This window comes from Ursus americanus, chromosome 10 (genome assembly GCF_024610735.1).
Source record: "Ursus americanus isolate L20-20 chromosome 10, mUrsAme1.1.p, whole genome shotgun sequence".
NCBI lineage: Eukaryota > Metazoa > Chordata > Mammalia > Carnivora > Ursidae > Ursus > Ursus americanus.
The window spans coordinates 50,352,906-50,369,472 of NC_142136.1; the positions used below are offsets into that span (position 1 = coordinate 50,352,906).

The 16,567-nt window shown below is 43.4% G+C and overlaps 1 protein-coding gene across 1 annotated transcript in view; it reads right to left on the bottom strand.

Moving 5' to 3' along the window:
* Positions 1-967: 967 nt before the first annotated feature.
* Positions 968-16,567, bottom strand: part of VWA8 (von Willebrand factor A domain containing 8) — a 342,760-nt gene continuing 327,160 nt past the window's right edge. Inside the window, exons 43-45 of the mRNA XM_045810950.2 lie at positions 9,055-9,153; positions 7,882-8,120; positions 968-5,747 (exon numbers count right to left, since the gene is read on the bottom strand). Coding sequence (XP_045666906.2) covers positions 5,639-5,747; positions 7,882-8,120; positions 9,055-9,153 — 447 coding nt within the window. The 3' untranslated portion in view covers positions 968-5,638. The remainder of the gene's footprint in view (positions 5,748-7,881; positions 8,121-9,054; positions 9,154-16,567) is intronic.

Here is a 16,567-nt window from a genome sequence, read left to right on the forward strand (position 1 = left end):
TGTCTCGTGCCTGCACCCTGCGTCCCAGCCGGGTCCCCAGCTTGGGTGATGCTCCCGCCCCCTTCTACTTCCTCACCGGTCCCAGTCCCTGTCGGGAACCTTCGTCTCAGCTGGGGCCTGGAGGAAAGCGTGTGAATGAAGGAATTCTAACCAAGATGAGCATGATGGATAGCTTCTCAGGGCTATTTGTATTTTAAAAGAGAAGCCCCTCTCTCTGGGAAATGCTGCTCTGAAGACAGACCTCAGATGTGAGGGGCGAGGAGCCAGGCCAGCTGCGTGGGGCTGTACGCCAGCCAAGTGACTGACTGCTCTCAGGCCGTCTTGTGGAACTGCCACACGCTCCCACCTCTGCGGAGAGCCTTCCCATTTCTTCCAGTCTCCACTGAGATTCAGAGAGGAAAAGAGATTCTTTGGTTTGGGCACTGCTATTGAATAGCAGATCTCTGTACTTGAGCCGGCAATGGATCGACATGCATATTCTGTCAGCGTTGAAAATAGTCGTTCAGAACATCCAAGGCCCCAAAGGACACTTTTCAGGTAAAAATCCCTTCTTTGTCAACCGCACGATAAACAGGTATATTTCCCAGACAATGTGTTGGTTGACTAAGCCCTGAACCTTCCCAGGTATCCTTTGTCATCTGCCCTCTTTTTTCTGTGTGTGTTTAATACCCTGGCATCTGAGCGTCCTGGCATGCTGCAGAAGTCCTTGCGTTCCTCACCAGCCCCGGGCTCCCCCCAGCCCCCAGGAGCAAGGCCAAGGCTGGTCAGCTGTCGTTTGCTTTCCACTGGGCCCACACATGCTCCATTCTGGGCCAGTGTTTTCAGGGCTGAATTTTATATGGGCCAGAAAATATTTGGTAAAAGAAAATGGACCCACCAGCTTTGCTAAGACTCACCCTGGAGCCCCGATGATAAAAAAAAAAATGCACGTCTTAATTAGTTTGGAATGAAGAAATGCTCAGTCTCGTTGAATTAGCATCAGTATTTATTATTAGAAATATATTGCACTTAAAAACCCAACATTAATGTCCTGTCTGAGTAAACATGCTTATTTTTCTTCATTTCAACTAAAAAGTCTTCATGTATGGCATCGTGAGACCAGTTACACAGAGTACTCTTGACAGGCTCATTATTTGCTTGCCCCAGTCTGCCCAGCATAAAGAGTCAAACCTGCTGTGGGATGTTCACGCTGGCATTTCCCCCTTCCCTTTCCAGGACACTCGCTCCTATTTCTAAGGCTTCAGAGTTGTACGGAATTTTAAGAAATCCTGATATTCTAAAACTCTTCTGGGGTCACACCCACCATCTCTGGGGTCAGAGCTGATAGACAAACATGGATTGCTTTTTCAGGGAGAGAGCTGGCGGCCCCAAAGCACTTTCACAAAAGCCTGCAAGGAGAGAGGAGCAAGGTGAGTCTGGCGCTGGCCTGGGGGAGAGGACCGTGTGTGTGGGGGCTGACGCTCCTTAGAGCTGACGTGTCCCTTGCTGAGATTTCTTCGAGCCGAACGTGATGTTCTCGCCACGCTCTGGATCCAAACCACCTTAGCAGAGTGTTATACTTTGCTCCGAGTGGCCAAATACCACAAGCGCCACTCGATTCTAAGATTATGTAAGGCTGGCATTCCAAAGCTGACGTGCGCGCCGCGAGGACAGACACGGTCTCTGTTTGGAGGTGCAAGCCCCAAACGGTGCTCAGTGTCAAAAAAGAGTGTCAGATAATTTTCAACTGGAGAAGATTGCTTGGCAAGCATTTTTTCCCCCTCTGGAGGAGATTTTTGTTTATAGGATTTAACAATGAAAAAAAAACCACACACACAATTGCGCATTGTTCGGCCTGCTGCGCAAAGGTCAGCCCTGGGCACCCAGTAGTTTTCCAATTCCTGATCCTTTTTGATCCCACTGTGCAGATCAGCAGATAGGGAGTTTTATTTTAAGGCAGCAAAATGCAAAGTAAGAGACAATGGGCAGAAATCTTGTGAATGACTATCCAACAGAAATATCCGTCCAGCTGATGGGGGAAAGCCCTGCTTGTCCAAATCTAATGACGTGTTTGTAGCTTTTAGAAAGCATATTCTGCCAGTAACACTATTGTTGGGGCGGTGGGTTTAGGTGCTCAAATCCTTTGTATAATAGGGGCTGTTTGTGGGGTTCTGGAGGCAAAAACACTGAAATGATGTGGTTCTTGTAAGACATGTGAGGGACAGAGTCAACTGGCTGTTTGAGATATAGAAACAGGGACTGAACCAAATTAGAGATAATTTGGTTCAACTTTTTACATTTAAATTAATTTTAAATAGATGAAGCAACTGAGACCCAGAAGTGACAAGCCCAAGTTCACACATCACAGAAGCATCTAGAACTTCCTTTCTACTGACTACTTAGAGTTTATAAATTCTTCTACCACAAAATCGAACACTGGAATTCCTTTCCATTACCTGTTGTACTTTTGCTGCAGCAAATCTGAGAAAGAAAAGTAAAGGAAAGGCAATGGTAAGAACTTGATGATAATACCCTGGCCAGAAAGTGGGAGCAAATTGGACTCTTCATCAAAGTATTTTAAATGCCAGATATGTTACTGGTTGGAATAATTTTTTTGAAAGTGGACATTTTATTTCCTAAGATGAAAAAGTAATGTACAATTTACTAAATACAAACGAACATGTGACTATTCTTTGAAGCAATTCCAGAAAAATAGTCCAGGCAGGAGACATTGGCTTAGAACTTGTGGAATCTCTCTCATAATTGTGATTGTTGGGCCGTAATGGAAATACCGTCCTGTTGCCCCAGCCCCATACCTCTCTGCTCCGTTCTCGGAGGAGTTTAATTCTGGCTGCGCTGACAGGCACAGGAAGGAGCCAGGGGGAGGGAAGGTTGAAGCCTCTGGAGCTGGCTGTTCAGGAACACCGACAGTGCAGTCCACGGAGAACTACTTCTAAATGGCTTTTAAAGCCCTCCAGTTTGTTCAGAGAAAATCCCACTGGCATTGATGGATTTCTCCTCCTCTGACAGTTCACAGGAAAGGGCGTAAAGAATTAAATGATTCATTCCAAACATGTGACAGGCTCAAGTACTCCCGCTCCAATCCATTTCTCGAGGCTGGGCTCACTGGAGGTGCCCCATGTGTGATGAGGTCATCTTGCTGGGGCACACAAAAGATTCCAGGGGGATACACAACATAGACGGCGGCCATTCATAGGCTTCATTCCTCCTGGTGCTCATGGGCCACAATGAACCTTCTCAGCATTACACGGGCTCACTACGGAGACTGAGCTGGTTCAGACGCCTTTCAGCGGAACCCCCCTGAGGCAAACAATGCATTTATTATAATGTCTTGACCCTAAGAAGGGCCTGGGAACAGCTTGGAGTGGCCTATAATTAAGTACATTTAATAATAAAGGCACAAACTTCTTAGGTATTCCAAGAAGTGAAAATAAACCCTTCTCAGCTCCTCTCTCTCCGCTCCCCTCCCTCCCCCATCATCTTTCCCTTTTACAAATAAGTCAGGAGTTACGTGTTTTGTTTTGTTTTTTTTTTAAATAACAATTGCAAGGATGTCTGGCCAGTGGGGAAAGGGAAATTGAATTACATGAGAACATTCTTCCCATGTTAAAAAAAAGTGGCTTCTGCTCACTCAGGTGGTTAGGGCACAGGCAGGATTTGTTAAAAGGCTATTCTGTTACTGACTCTTGGATTCTGGGCTGAAGCATTTGGGGGCTGTGACCCTCTTGCAGAGGGGGCACCCCCAGGGGTTAAGCTGCTGTTGGGACGGGCACTTCCTCAGTCTGCTGCTGAGCCCAGGAGAGCCCGGTGAGAGGTGTCCCTCCAGCAATGGCTCCTGTCCTCGGTACCCACACCCTCCTCTGAGTGCCCAAATGTGTGCAGGGAGAGTACCAGGGAGAGGAAGGAAGCTCTATGAACCGTGGTTAGGTTGCAAGAAGAGAAAGGAGCAAATTCAACAAGAGCTGACTTTCAGTAAGAATAAAGCAAGAAAAGGGGCTAGCCCAGCCCCGCTCTCCCCCACGGACTCTGAGTGTGGCCTGTTTCCTTGAACTGCCTTATGCCTCAGTTTCCTTATTTGTCAAGGAGGATGTTAAACGGACAGTGACTTACTTGCCTTATCTGTAAAATGAGGTAAAAAATACCCGTTTTACGTGCATCATTCTGAGGGTCGAATGGAATGATGCATGAAATCACTTGGCATACCTGGGACATTGTAAGTAATCAGTAAAGGCCAGTGGCTGCTGCTGTTACTATTATTACTGTTACTAGTGTGGTTACAGTTTTGAAGGTACTTATTGGATTGAAATTGCAGAGCAAGCGTTTGGAAAAACAAGACGAGCCATGCGAACTCACTGGACAGTACTGCATCGGGAATCTGATTGCTTTTATTTCTTTGACAGTTGAGAGGGAGTTGGAGGAACAAATGGGTGTCTTCTTTCCTATAATTGATTAAAATGAAATGAATCTGTACAATTTCATGATATATGGGCAGATAAGGTAATATTATTAACAAGACTGGTTTTTCCAACTTGTGACAAGAAAGCACAGCATCCACTGGGGCTCCCCGCAATTCTGACTTTGCATCACTGCTGGGGAGGAGCTTATGTGGTTGGACAGAGCCTGACTCTGGCTGTGGCATCTGATTTTAAACAAAGTGACACTGGACCTGTTGATAAAGGTCAGCCCAAGAGTAGGTGGGAATAAAGTGCACTTTGAAAGAAAGAAGAATGAATCTTGAAAAAAAGTTTTTTTTTTTTTAACAGCTAAAGAAATCTCCAGTTCCCATTCCATTCAAACATACTGCCTTGTTTTTACTTTGCCTTAAGTAAAACGATGAGCGTTATTTCGAGCATTACGCTTTGGACACGGAAATACGTGAAACCTGTGAGAAGTACTGGAAGAACAAGAAGACACAGGAAGTTCAAGGCAAGACATCCTTTATCCTCCCACACTGGCAGCATGGAAATAGGACGTTTGCTCTTCATTATTTAAAGAGTCTTTTAAAAAGTCAGATGGGAAAGGAGGCAATGCAGGGATCTTGTGATTCCTTTTGGCTCTGGCCAAGAAAATGGAATTATTGAAAAAAATCTAACCTTTCATAAAATACTGCTGTTAGAAGACTTTGCAGTGGGTTAAATACTATAAAAATCACTGTTTGCTGGGTGATAAAGGGTGGAGGAGAAAATCAAAATAATTATTGGACAGGAGCAGGTTGGGTGAGTTTACACGGACTTGTATCTCAGTGGTAGAACACGGCATCAGAATCCCTTCTGTTACGTCAGGTGACCAGACATTGTGTTAAGGCAAAAGCAAGGAATTATCTTTCCCTCAGGTTTCTGTATACAAACCAAGCACCATAATTCTCAGACTGCCTTCCTTGACCCCTGACCTTTTATAAAACGCAGGTCAACTTGTTTCCCTGTGAACCCATCTCTGGTGGTAGATTTTCATGCCCAGGCTCCCCTCCGGCTGCTTTCCTGAATTCTGATTCCTGAGCAAGCCCAGGAAGAGCCAGGAACGCCAGAATCCTCTAGTCATCGCACAGGTTCACTTTACAGATGTCGTCTTTTCTTCAGGGGACTCTTTATTCCTATCTTATTTCAAATCCCTGAGGTCATCAGGGTGATGAAGGGCCATTTTAAACAGTGGACAGCATGGTGGAGGTGAAGATCTGTTGTAAAATCTGGGGGATGTCCTTGGTATCCATGGCAACGAAGGACCGGCCAGCTGGTAAAGTTCTCTGAAGCCTGCCAGATGGAAAGGGAAAGAAAATTACCATTGCAAATGGAGGCTCCCCTTCCACCTCCTGCCCCTGCAAACCCACAGCATCCAAAGGAAATTTCTACTTTCTAATACCTTGCCCCTGCCTGCAATGGAATGGGCTGTCACCAACCAGGCAATGAAAGGCTTGGAAGGGCCACAGAACAGAGAGAGGCACACTGAAAGCAGTGAACCGAAAGAAAGGTCTTTTCAGTGAGAAAATCAGTTAATTGGAAAAGAAGAAATTTCCTTCCTTTTCTTACTGTCATTTCCCGGTATTCCCTTGGCAGAAGAGAGCCCTAGGGATGAAACTGGGATTAGCTCACCTGGGTCCAGCAAATGCATTGGTCTCACACTGTACTTCTAAGTGCTTTCCCTGCCTTAGAACACAGGCCCCCAGAAATGTTGCCCAGCCAAACCCCAGGTGGTTCGTTCTTTCTTTCCCTCTCTCTCTCTCCTTCTCCCCCCTCACATCATACAACACGAAGGGCAATCTGACTTACACAGTTGCAGCTTTGATGACTCCAAGGTTATATAGGCTTATGATAATTTTTTTAAATGGCAATTTATCATTTGGAACAAAGGGCCATTTTTGAAAGCAATGAAAGTACAAGACACAGTTCTAGCCAAAAGAACGCCTCCTTTCATTGTGCCAACAAAGTTTGGTTTTGGAATGACATTTAATAAAAGTCAACCATCCTGTGTAGTATCATACATTTGGCATGCCTGGTAGACCAGCTAATTCTGCAACATATCTTTTGCCAGTGGATGTTGGACCATTTCCCTAGGAAACCACAAGGGTATTATTGTACTTTCTTAAGTATTCAAACAGGATCTGTTCACTAGAAAGACAAAATAACTATTTCAGCTCAACCAGTATTTGTTGAACTTGCTGTCTGCTTAATACCGGGCTGGTCTGAAGGAAATCTGGGTAGAAAAGGCATGGCTTGCGTTTGAGGACATGGCAGTTCTAGAAGAGGCTAAAATATAAAACTGAGGAAAACGCAGTCAGTTGTAATAAAGTGACTGTAAATAAAGTGACATGATACTAAGGCAGTTCTTAACCTTACTCTGCAATCCTGAGCAAAGCGAAGGGAACAGAAAAAGTTGTCAGCTCTTTGGAGGCTAAAACATTTCCTAGTCTATACAGGACTTGATGTCTCAGAATGTGACAGGTAAAGACAGGAATAACAAAAAAGTATGTGTTCTGGGCAGGGATGTTATTTTTGGGGGGTGGGGGAGATATACTTTCATTTGTGTTTTCTGCTTCATACAAATATTTCAAGCAAAGAAAAATCACAGGTTCTTTCTGTTTATAACTCAAAAAGAAAAATGTTGGTGCGTTTGAGAAATCAAATCCAGATCTCTCCTTTTAGTTCATCCATAATGGTATTTGTTATCTGACCACAGGCTTCTCTACTGAATATTCAACGTGTTCAGTGTAGCATCTTACTATATATTCTGTCTTACATTGTCTCCCAGTGCTTCACCTGCCTGTCTCCCCAGTGAGAAGGGGTATATACACACATATAAGGGGAGATATCTAAGATAGATAGATATCTATATATTAGCCATGTATGTCTATCCACGCATATTTATGTGTATGTCTCTCTATATGCCTGTATACAGCTGATCACTATACATACACACATTTTATATATTATTTATATTTATTTATATACACATTTTATAGACACATACAATCTCTTATACTAGGAAAAGTTTGCTACTTTGAATATGATTTGAACATGAAATCATATTCAAAGTAATTGAACTGATTAGAACTGAGCTTGAGAAACCCTGATGTTAAGTGCAAAATATATAAAATATTGTCTACTTTATTAGTGGACAAATCAATTTGTTACTTATTCTCTATTGTTGGATTAAATATAAGATGAAAATAATTAATTTAAAACTATTATTGCTCCTCCAAACATAAGCTGGGCTGTTACAGCCTCGCAACTAGACTATCAGCTCCTTGAGGGTAGAGCTCTACTGACTACTCTTCCTTCTTTCCCCCCACTGGCCCTCATGATGCCAATCCCATGAAATGGCATGTGTTAGGCAGGTACTCAAGTGTCTCTAGACTTGTCCTTTGCTGTATCCCGAGGTGACACTTACCTGGTTGCTTGATCACCTAAAGATCCAATGAAAATGGCAAAAGCATTTACTTGAGGGTTGCTTGTCAGGATTTGGGCAAACTTGGCAGGATGTATTCCATATCGTGACAGGTTTGCATCACTTAAGATGACGACGAAGTACTCGTCAGCTTCTTCTTTGACAATCTCCTTGATGGCGTGTTCTGTCCCCTCTAACGTGTGGTCCCCACTCATGCAGAACTGAGCATGGGCATGCATTGTCTGGAAGTAAGAGATGTTGCACAGAAGCCACGGGTGAGAAACTTTGTAAACAAACATAATGACATTTCTATTGACCACGAGAATGCACAAATACCAGTTATTACACTTGAATAGGAAATTTCTAAGTGAGTTCTATTTAATTTGCACCTTAGAGTGACAACAGTACACAGTGATATTTGTATGTGGTTAGAAACAGGAAATGTTCCCAAACTCTCCAGCTGCAGTGACTCTTGAAATTCAAGCTGCCATTTAAAGTGAGAAAATCTAAGAAAACATAAAACTTGGCATCTCACAGACACACAGTGATAGGCAGAATTCCAAGGTAGTCCCTAAGATTTCTGCCCCCTGGTATACACAGCCTGCATAATCCTCTCCCCTTAAAGGTGGGCAAGACCTGTGAATAGACATGACACAGGAGAAAAATGAGGAATGGGTGGAATTTCTAGTAAAGTTGTAACACTAAACACTGTACTTACAACAACAGCCATGGAGGAAATTTACTTTAAGCTCATGGAGTGTGTGTGTTTCTACTGTAGATCTAAGTATATGAAATTTAATTTATCATTAGAAAATACTAAGGACATAAAATTGGGGTTGGAGTGTACTCGAAAAGTGGTCATTCTTTTTCTTTTACTGCAATGTGCTGAGAAGAACTGTATAGCATATACAAGGGGACCCAGGCGGTAGAATCCTGATATAATACTGAGTACACTGAAAATACATAGGGAACAAAGTTTAAAATTTGTAGCGTGGAGAAAAGGATTTTAGGTACAGTGAGTGTTTTCCCAGTTTAATGCTTGAATGCCTGTAAAACAGAAAGTCTTTTTCTTTCCTGTAACTCCTGCTGCTTCAGTGAATCTTTTCAGTGATCAAAAGATACTTTACCTAATCTGGTGGAAGTTTTCACAAGAGAGAGGTGATTTAATGTATTTACCTTCAGAATTTCTAGTCTTTGCTTATTGTCCTTGGGGATTTTGTTAAGTGGAACCAGACCGATGTTGTAGCTGTCTCCGGAGTGTCCAACGATGTCATACTACAGACAAGAGAATCAGAGAGTTAGAAGCCTCTGTCCACTAAAGAACTGTCATCAGACTTATAAGCCTCCAACTCTTTGGGCTGCTACTGGACAGAAGTGCTCAACGGGCGGCCATGGAGAAGTCCAGAGACATGGATGTGTGTTTATACACAAAGGCAGACAAACTCTAGGCTCCTTCACTTCTTGTCCATCCTCTTATGTGATTTCTGCCCCAGCAGGAGGTAGAAAGGATGATGAGGGCTTCAGGGGCTACCAAGAATTCCATTCTTAACTCTCAGGGGAGAGTTCAAAATCACACACACACACACACTCACACACACTCACACTCACACACAGTGGTAGGCAGAATTCCAAGGTTGCCTCCAAGATTCCTGCCCTCCCATATACATAGCCTGCACAATCCTCTCCCCTTAAGTGGGCAGGACCTGTGAATATGATAGGATATTGCTTGTGATAATTTATGTTATGTGGCAAAGGGGACTTTGCAGATGTAATTAAGGCTGCTAATCAATTGAGTTAATAAAAAAGGGAGATTATCTGGGTGGGCCTAATTTAATCATATAAGCCCTAAAAAGCAGAGAGTTTTTCTGGCTGGTAGCAGAAGGGAAAGACAGAGACTTGAAGTATGGGGGGATGTGACATGTGGGAATTATCTGTGGCTGAGATTGGGGGGACGATGGGGTGAGGCTCTGGAAATGGCATCTAGGAGTGACCCCAGCTGACAGCCAGCAGGAAACAGAGACCTCAGTCCTACTATCACAAGGAACTGAATTCTGCCAACAATCCAAATGGGCTTGACAGCAGAGCCTCTAGGTAGGAAGCCCAGTCTGACTGATATCCTGATTCCAGCCTTATGAGATCCTGAGCAGAGAACCCAGCTGAGCCTTCCTAGACTTCCAAACGCCAGAACTATGACCTAAAAACGGGTATTGCTTTCAGATGCTGTGTTTGCAGTAATCTGTCACACAGCAACAGAAAACTAACATAGATTTTTTTTTCCTGAACGCAAAAGTGAAATGTATTCACCATAGAAATCACAGAAAAGCACAAAAAAAGAAAGTAAAAATTCATGATCCATTATTCAAAGATAACATCTGTTAATGTTTTGCTGTGTAAGTTTTGAGGCTTTTATTTCCTTTCAGAGTATGTATAAGATGGTGCACATTCACACACACACACACACACACACACACACACACACACACACCCTACATCAATAGAACTTTCGACCGAAATGGATAACGTTCACCATGTGGGTTTTATAATCTGCTTTTATTCTTTAGTGCATGACATATTTTCAAATTTAGGAAATACCTTTTTAATTCTCTGTCTCACAACGCACGTGAGAAAAGGCTAGAGCTGAGAGTGGGGTGTAGCATTTTTATGGAATTTGGAAAGAAGTCTGGGACCTTGAAGCAACTGTAACTGGAGCAAGGTGGTTCTTAACTGTTGGGTTTGCTCCCAAATTCCCTTCTCCCCTCCCATCTCCCTCCAAGAATTTTCACAATACTGATGTGAAAGAATAGATCTGAGTATCTGGGCCACTGGGGCATCTGCAAAGAAAACTCTGAGCGTGGGCAAAAGGTTTTTGGGAGTATTGGGAATACCACTGAGGGACGAAATGCTTAAGATTCACTGCTTTCTATTCACTAACTGACAGTCCCATCAACAGCTGTCTTTTGAACACCTGCCATGTGCAAAACATGACTCTAGGTGTTGTAGGGGAATGCAAAAATTTCTTTTCATGTCTATTCCTTTTTAACTGTTGAATTCTTTGAGGCCATATCTTATTCGTCTTTGAATTTTAGTATCTGTGAGTGTGCCTGGTGTGTTTATTGCATAGATGCAATCACATTGGGGCAATAAGACGCTTTCCTTTCCCACGTGGGCTACATTCTTTTACAAATAAGCTGTTTGGAAGCTGGAATGCATTTTTCCCCACCATGTGATAAATGGTGGTTAGCCCGAGCTAGCTGACAAAAAACCCCCGTACTGTAACTGAAACCATTGTACTTAAAATGAAAAGTAGAAAAATTCCTGTTTAAATAATTTTTATGCAAAAAAGAGGGAGTCAGAAGGCAAGTTGGGTTCGTGGTGGAACATACGGAAATTGTGCATTTGGGCAGGATCAGAGTGGAAATCTATTTCATGGAGTCAGAGATGTGGCTGTCCCCCCGCCCCCCCGGAAGGGAGACATGTCTGCCAAGGGCAAATACATAGAGAAGAGCAGAGGGCCCCTTCGACTGAACCCTGGGGAGCATCCTCCTCTGTGGGTGGAAGAAGGGCACAGAGCTGAGAGAAGACAGGGGAGACAGCACTTGGCGAAGCAGGATAAGGGGAGAGCCGTGGGGAATCTGTGTTTTGGGTCTCAGGGAGTGGTTTGCCACTGTGCTCAATTACCCCAACCACAGCCATCCCAGAGAATGGTGGCTAGTGACCTCTCGGCCTCAGAATCAACAGCGGACCTCTGTGGGGACAAGATCAGGGAAAAGTTTGTGGGGTGCCTGGGTGGCTCAGTCCTTAAGCGTCTGCCTTCAGCTCAGGGCGTGATCCCAGCGTTATGGGATTGAGCCCCACGTCAGGCTCCTATGCTGAGAGCCTGCTTCTTCCTCTCCTACTCGCCCTGCTTGTGTTCCCTCTCTCACTGGCTGTCTCTATCTCTGTCAAATAAATAAATAAAATCTTAAAAAAAAAAAGAAAAAGAAAACGGCACAGCATCTAGAGGGGGCGCTGGGGGAGCGGTGTGTCTGCATTTTGCAGGCGGCAGAGAGGATGCTGTGGGGAAGGAGGTCAGGAACAGTCAGAAGCTCTAGTCTGGAGGAGGAAGGAGGACACTCCTTTTTCTGAGACCAAAAGAAAACAAAGAGTGAGAATGGACAGAGATAAGTGTACAACTGGAAGGGACAAGTGTACAAATGAAGGCACATGTAAGATGTCTAAATATTTAAAATCTATTCATCAGGCTACAAATTGTTAAATAAGAGCTATTCTCTTTTCCTTCTTTGATTAATAAATATAGATTATAATGGCCTGGAAAGCCAGGAGTCCTTGAAGTTCTGTGTAAGAACAGGGTGGTGTGGGCAACATTGGCTTGCAGCCCAGGCCCTTCTCTTGCTGTATTTGGCTCTGTCCCATTCCCTGAGGCGCCGCCTCTGCACGTGTGTGCTTACCTAGCTCTCTCTCACATCCACACGCCATCACAGCCCTCCATACAGTCGCCCCTCGGCCAGACCTCAGACCTGGGTGTTTACACCACTGGCCAGTCTACCCTAAGATGGACCTAGGAAAGGGGCCCATGTAGGCTCTGGAAGCAGGTTTGGGCTCACGTGAGGTTTCTTGGGGGATCCCAGAAACCAGGAGCAGGACTGAAAAATTGGCTTTAATTGGGCATAACCCCTTGGCCCCACAGACTCTTCACTTCATGGGAGGGGTATGGTCAGGGGAGGGCCAGAGTGGGGTTTTGGGCAGGGGCTGGGACATTATTCTAGGCTTGGTTTTAAGATTTTTTTTTTTTATTAATACCAAAGATGATACAAAAGAATTGTGAAATTGACTAATGCATTAAAAAAGCTTGATAACAAATGCTTTCCAAGTATGTAATAAATTCCATATGTGAAAAAAAAATCTCCTTAGGATAGTTTGCTATCGATCTAGTGAAAAGGTAACAGAATTTGAACCCTAAAACTGCACAGCTCTTGACAATGGCTAATTGCTGTGAAATACTGGCTTCAGTAGACTCCGAAGGTCCCCCTTCAGCGCTGCCATTGGCCGGGATGTGGAGAAAGCCTGCCCGATCCCTCCATGTAAGCATGCCTGGGGCTCTGTCAAGTCTGACTGGACAATGGTCGAGGCAGGAGCTGTTTTAAGCGAAGAATGAAGCTTTCCTGAGAAGGTGCCAGCAGGCTGCTTTCGTTAGGAGCCTGGTGAAGTAATCTGTTACACAGGATCTTACACAGGACGGGATAAGATCAGTTCCTTGAAACACAAGTAGGTTTCTCTTGTTTGGCTGAGGCAAGAGGCCTATAGACATATTAGACGTTTTTTTCCTCCCTATTAACCGACAGTTAAAATTCTTTGTAATCAGATGCCTGTGGATGAAACTATCTGAATATGTATTTGACCATGTGGTCTGCTCACAGGGTTGACGTAACTGGTTACTGCGAGGAAGAGCTGATTATTAAAGAAGGAGCGGCCAAATGAGCTGCTGGATGGTCTTCATCAAAAACAGATACTGGCTGATTAAATACTTCAGAAACATTTTGGTAACTACCCGTCTATCACTTGACTGACCTACCTACCTACCTACCTACCTACCATTTAATTATTTGCCCAGGAGAAGAAAGCAAACCATATACTTTTTCACACAAATGAGAGAAAGGTGGGTGAGTTGCTGATCTTCCTTTCTTCCTCCCTCCCTTCTCCCCTTCTTCCACCCCTCCTCTTCCACCCTTCCTTTGTTTGTGGTAAGGAAAGTGCTGTTCGCAGAAGGATCTACCCTTGTCTGTGCCAGGTTAGCACTGCAAAGGCTTCTCTGAGGAGATACACCTAAAGGACAGGATGGGGCTTATAAAATGGTTTGCAGGCTCTGGTTCTCATTTTCCAGACAGGCTGGGGGATTATTCTGCGCCCAAAGTAAATAAAATGCTTGAGAGGAATCAAAGTACGTCCAAATGTGGAGCGTTCCCTGGTGTTACTGTAGGTCATTGTAAGCTTCCACTGAAACCAATGCTTCTATGTCATAATTATCTAGTATCTGCTATCGAAGGACCCCAACCCGTTTCACAGACAGAAATTTGCTGATTCTCAAAACTGTCTGGGTTAAAGGAAAGAAGTACATCAGCTCACTCATTTCCATTCTCTAACACCTGATCCTGCCATTCACCCAGTCTGGTTCCTGCTGTGACTACTGTCAAATCAGACTCGACAGGGTCTCAAGCATGCTTCTGCGTGGGGAGGATCCCAGAGCCATTAACTAAGAACCTCACTGTCATTATCAACCCGCCTCACATTTACATCGTAACTTTTTTTGAGCAGCTCAAAATGATTTCTCCATTCCTCACGGTCTCCTCTGAGTCCTTGTAGAGTCTTGCTTTTGGCACACACATAAATAATAAACCACAGTAGTAAGGAACAGCCTCAATGGGAGAAGGCCAGTTTTAATACTTCTTTGCTTTAGGAGCTTGCTTAAATGCCCTTTTGCTATATTCTCTTTTGAAAATCTCATTCAGAGAAAGGTATAACAAATGAAAACAAATGCTGAGTTTCAGTCCAAGACACATTTATCAGCAAATAAGAAAGCTGATTTGTGGTACTTAGACTGCAAAGAAATCTCAGCTTAGAAAAAAGAGCTATTAGTGTTTTTTTTTAAAAAGATTTTATTTATTTACTTGAGAGAGAGAGAGAGAGAGTGTGCATGAGAGGGGGGAGGGGCAGAAGGAGAAGCAGACTTCCAGCTGAGCACGGAGCGGGATGCAGGGCTCATCCTGGTAGTCCGGGATCCTGACCTGAGCTGAAGGCAGACGCTTAGCTGACTGAGCCGCCCAGGTGTCCCTAGCATTTTTTTTTTTTTTAACGAATAAGATTTATGTTTAGGTTTCTATGGGGAAGGATAATTATCTGCTAACTTTAGGAAAGGCTGTGCTTTATTACACATCCACATTATAACTACGTATGAGACACCCATCTGAGGCTATTTCTGAAGACCGACGATGTGTGAAATTCTAATCTTCTAGAAATCCAAGTACACCCTTCTAAGATGGCACCATTGACAGTGGGCAGCAAAGGCTTAGAAGATGAGTATGTGACTTAGAAGGTCAAGAGAAGTACCAACAGAACCCTAAGGTGTTAGTTAGCCAATAGCTATAGTAGCTAGTTAGCTAACTTTTCTTCATATCACAGAAGTCAACGTAAAAAGAATAATGGTCTGAAGATCAAGGATTCTAGACTTAGCTCTGATATTAACAAGCTTTTTGACCTAGGGCAAGTCACTTGACTTTTCTAAATCTTGTTTCTTCCTTATAAATAATGCTGGTGTAGTTGACCTCTAACATTATATGCTTATATGTCCCTTAACCTCTCTGACAAATAGGAATAATCTCTGTTTTATCTGCTCTCACTGGGTCACTGAAAGTATAGGACAATACATTTAATGAGTAGAATGTCAATGTTTGTATAGTTCTTCATAGTTTATAAACTGCTCCTATATATTTCATCTCATCTTGATTCTCTTCACAACCTTTGGGGTGGGTATTACCTCATTTCACAAATGAAGAAATGAATGCCTGGAGAGATGAACAGCCTTTCTTAAGGTCAGAGATCGAGTGCTGGCAGAGGTGGAAGCCGAACCCAGGTGCCCCGACTCTAAGTCCAATGTCTTTACCTTACAGAAATAATCATTCCCTAACTGTTCCCCTCCCTGTCCTCCCCCACCCAACCTCTCGGCTCAATACTTCTATAGCTGTAGCAACAATCGAGTCAATTCTGAATTCTTGTTTCACTTTGAAAGGACCCAGAGTACTCTGTACACCCTTCTTTGGTCTTATCTCCATGTTGCAATAAGAATTTATTCAAAGTCTAAGCCTAATAAAATGATTGCTTTCCATTTCTAAATGTGTGAAACATTGCTGAGGCATCAGGAAAAGGTTTATTACAGACACTGAGCTAAGTTGTTGATAGAAGGAATTTTCCCAGCAGGTGCTAGTTTGTGAGTCATATCTTTCCACATCCTTCTGAGAATTAACCCAGCCTTTCTGACCAAGATATCTTCGAGAAAAGTCATGGCTATTATACCTCACTTGGGTGATGAAGTGCTAAGGGGAGGAAAAGATAAGAGTCTTTTATGTGAACGGTACATTTGCTCCTGAATCACAGCTTTGTAAAAATACTGACTGGGCAGAAATAAAATGGCTGCAAAAAACAGGGATAAAACATCAACTAAGAAAGGGCCCTGAGGTGGGAGTCAGAAGTCCTGGCCTTTTACCACGCAGCTGTGTGACCTCGAGCAAAGGACTTAATCTCTCTGGATCTTGATTTTCTCATTTGTAAAACAAAGACGTTAGTGAAAATGATTGCCAAGACCCTTCCTGATCCCAAAGTTCTATGAAGATTCAATGGTTCAGAATGAAACAGAATGAAAAAAGTCTGCTTCACTTAGTCATAGGAAAACCTGTGCCTTGCTTTCTCTTGTCAAATGAATGAGCCATCTAAATGTACCCGAGGACTGATGAAGTCTTTTCTAGAAGGAATGCCCTCAGAGTGTACAAGAAATAACAATCCAATATTGGCTCTAGAAGAGCAGTTTTCTAACTCTTTAAAATATTTTTAAACAGTGGAAGTCTTTCTCCAAATGAAATATTGCACAAAAGCCCAGATTATGAAACATCATGCAAAATCAATGTAAGTGAATTGTTTT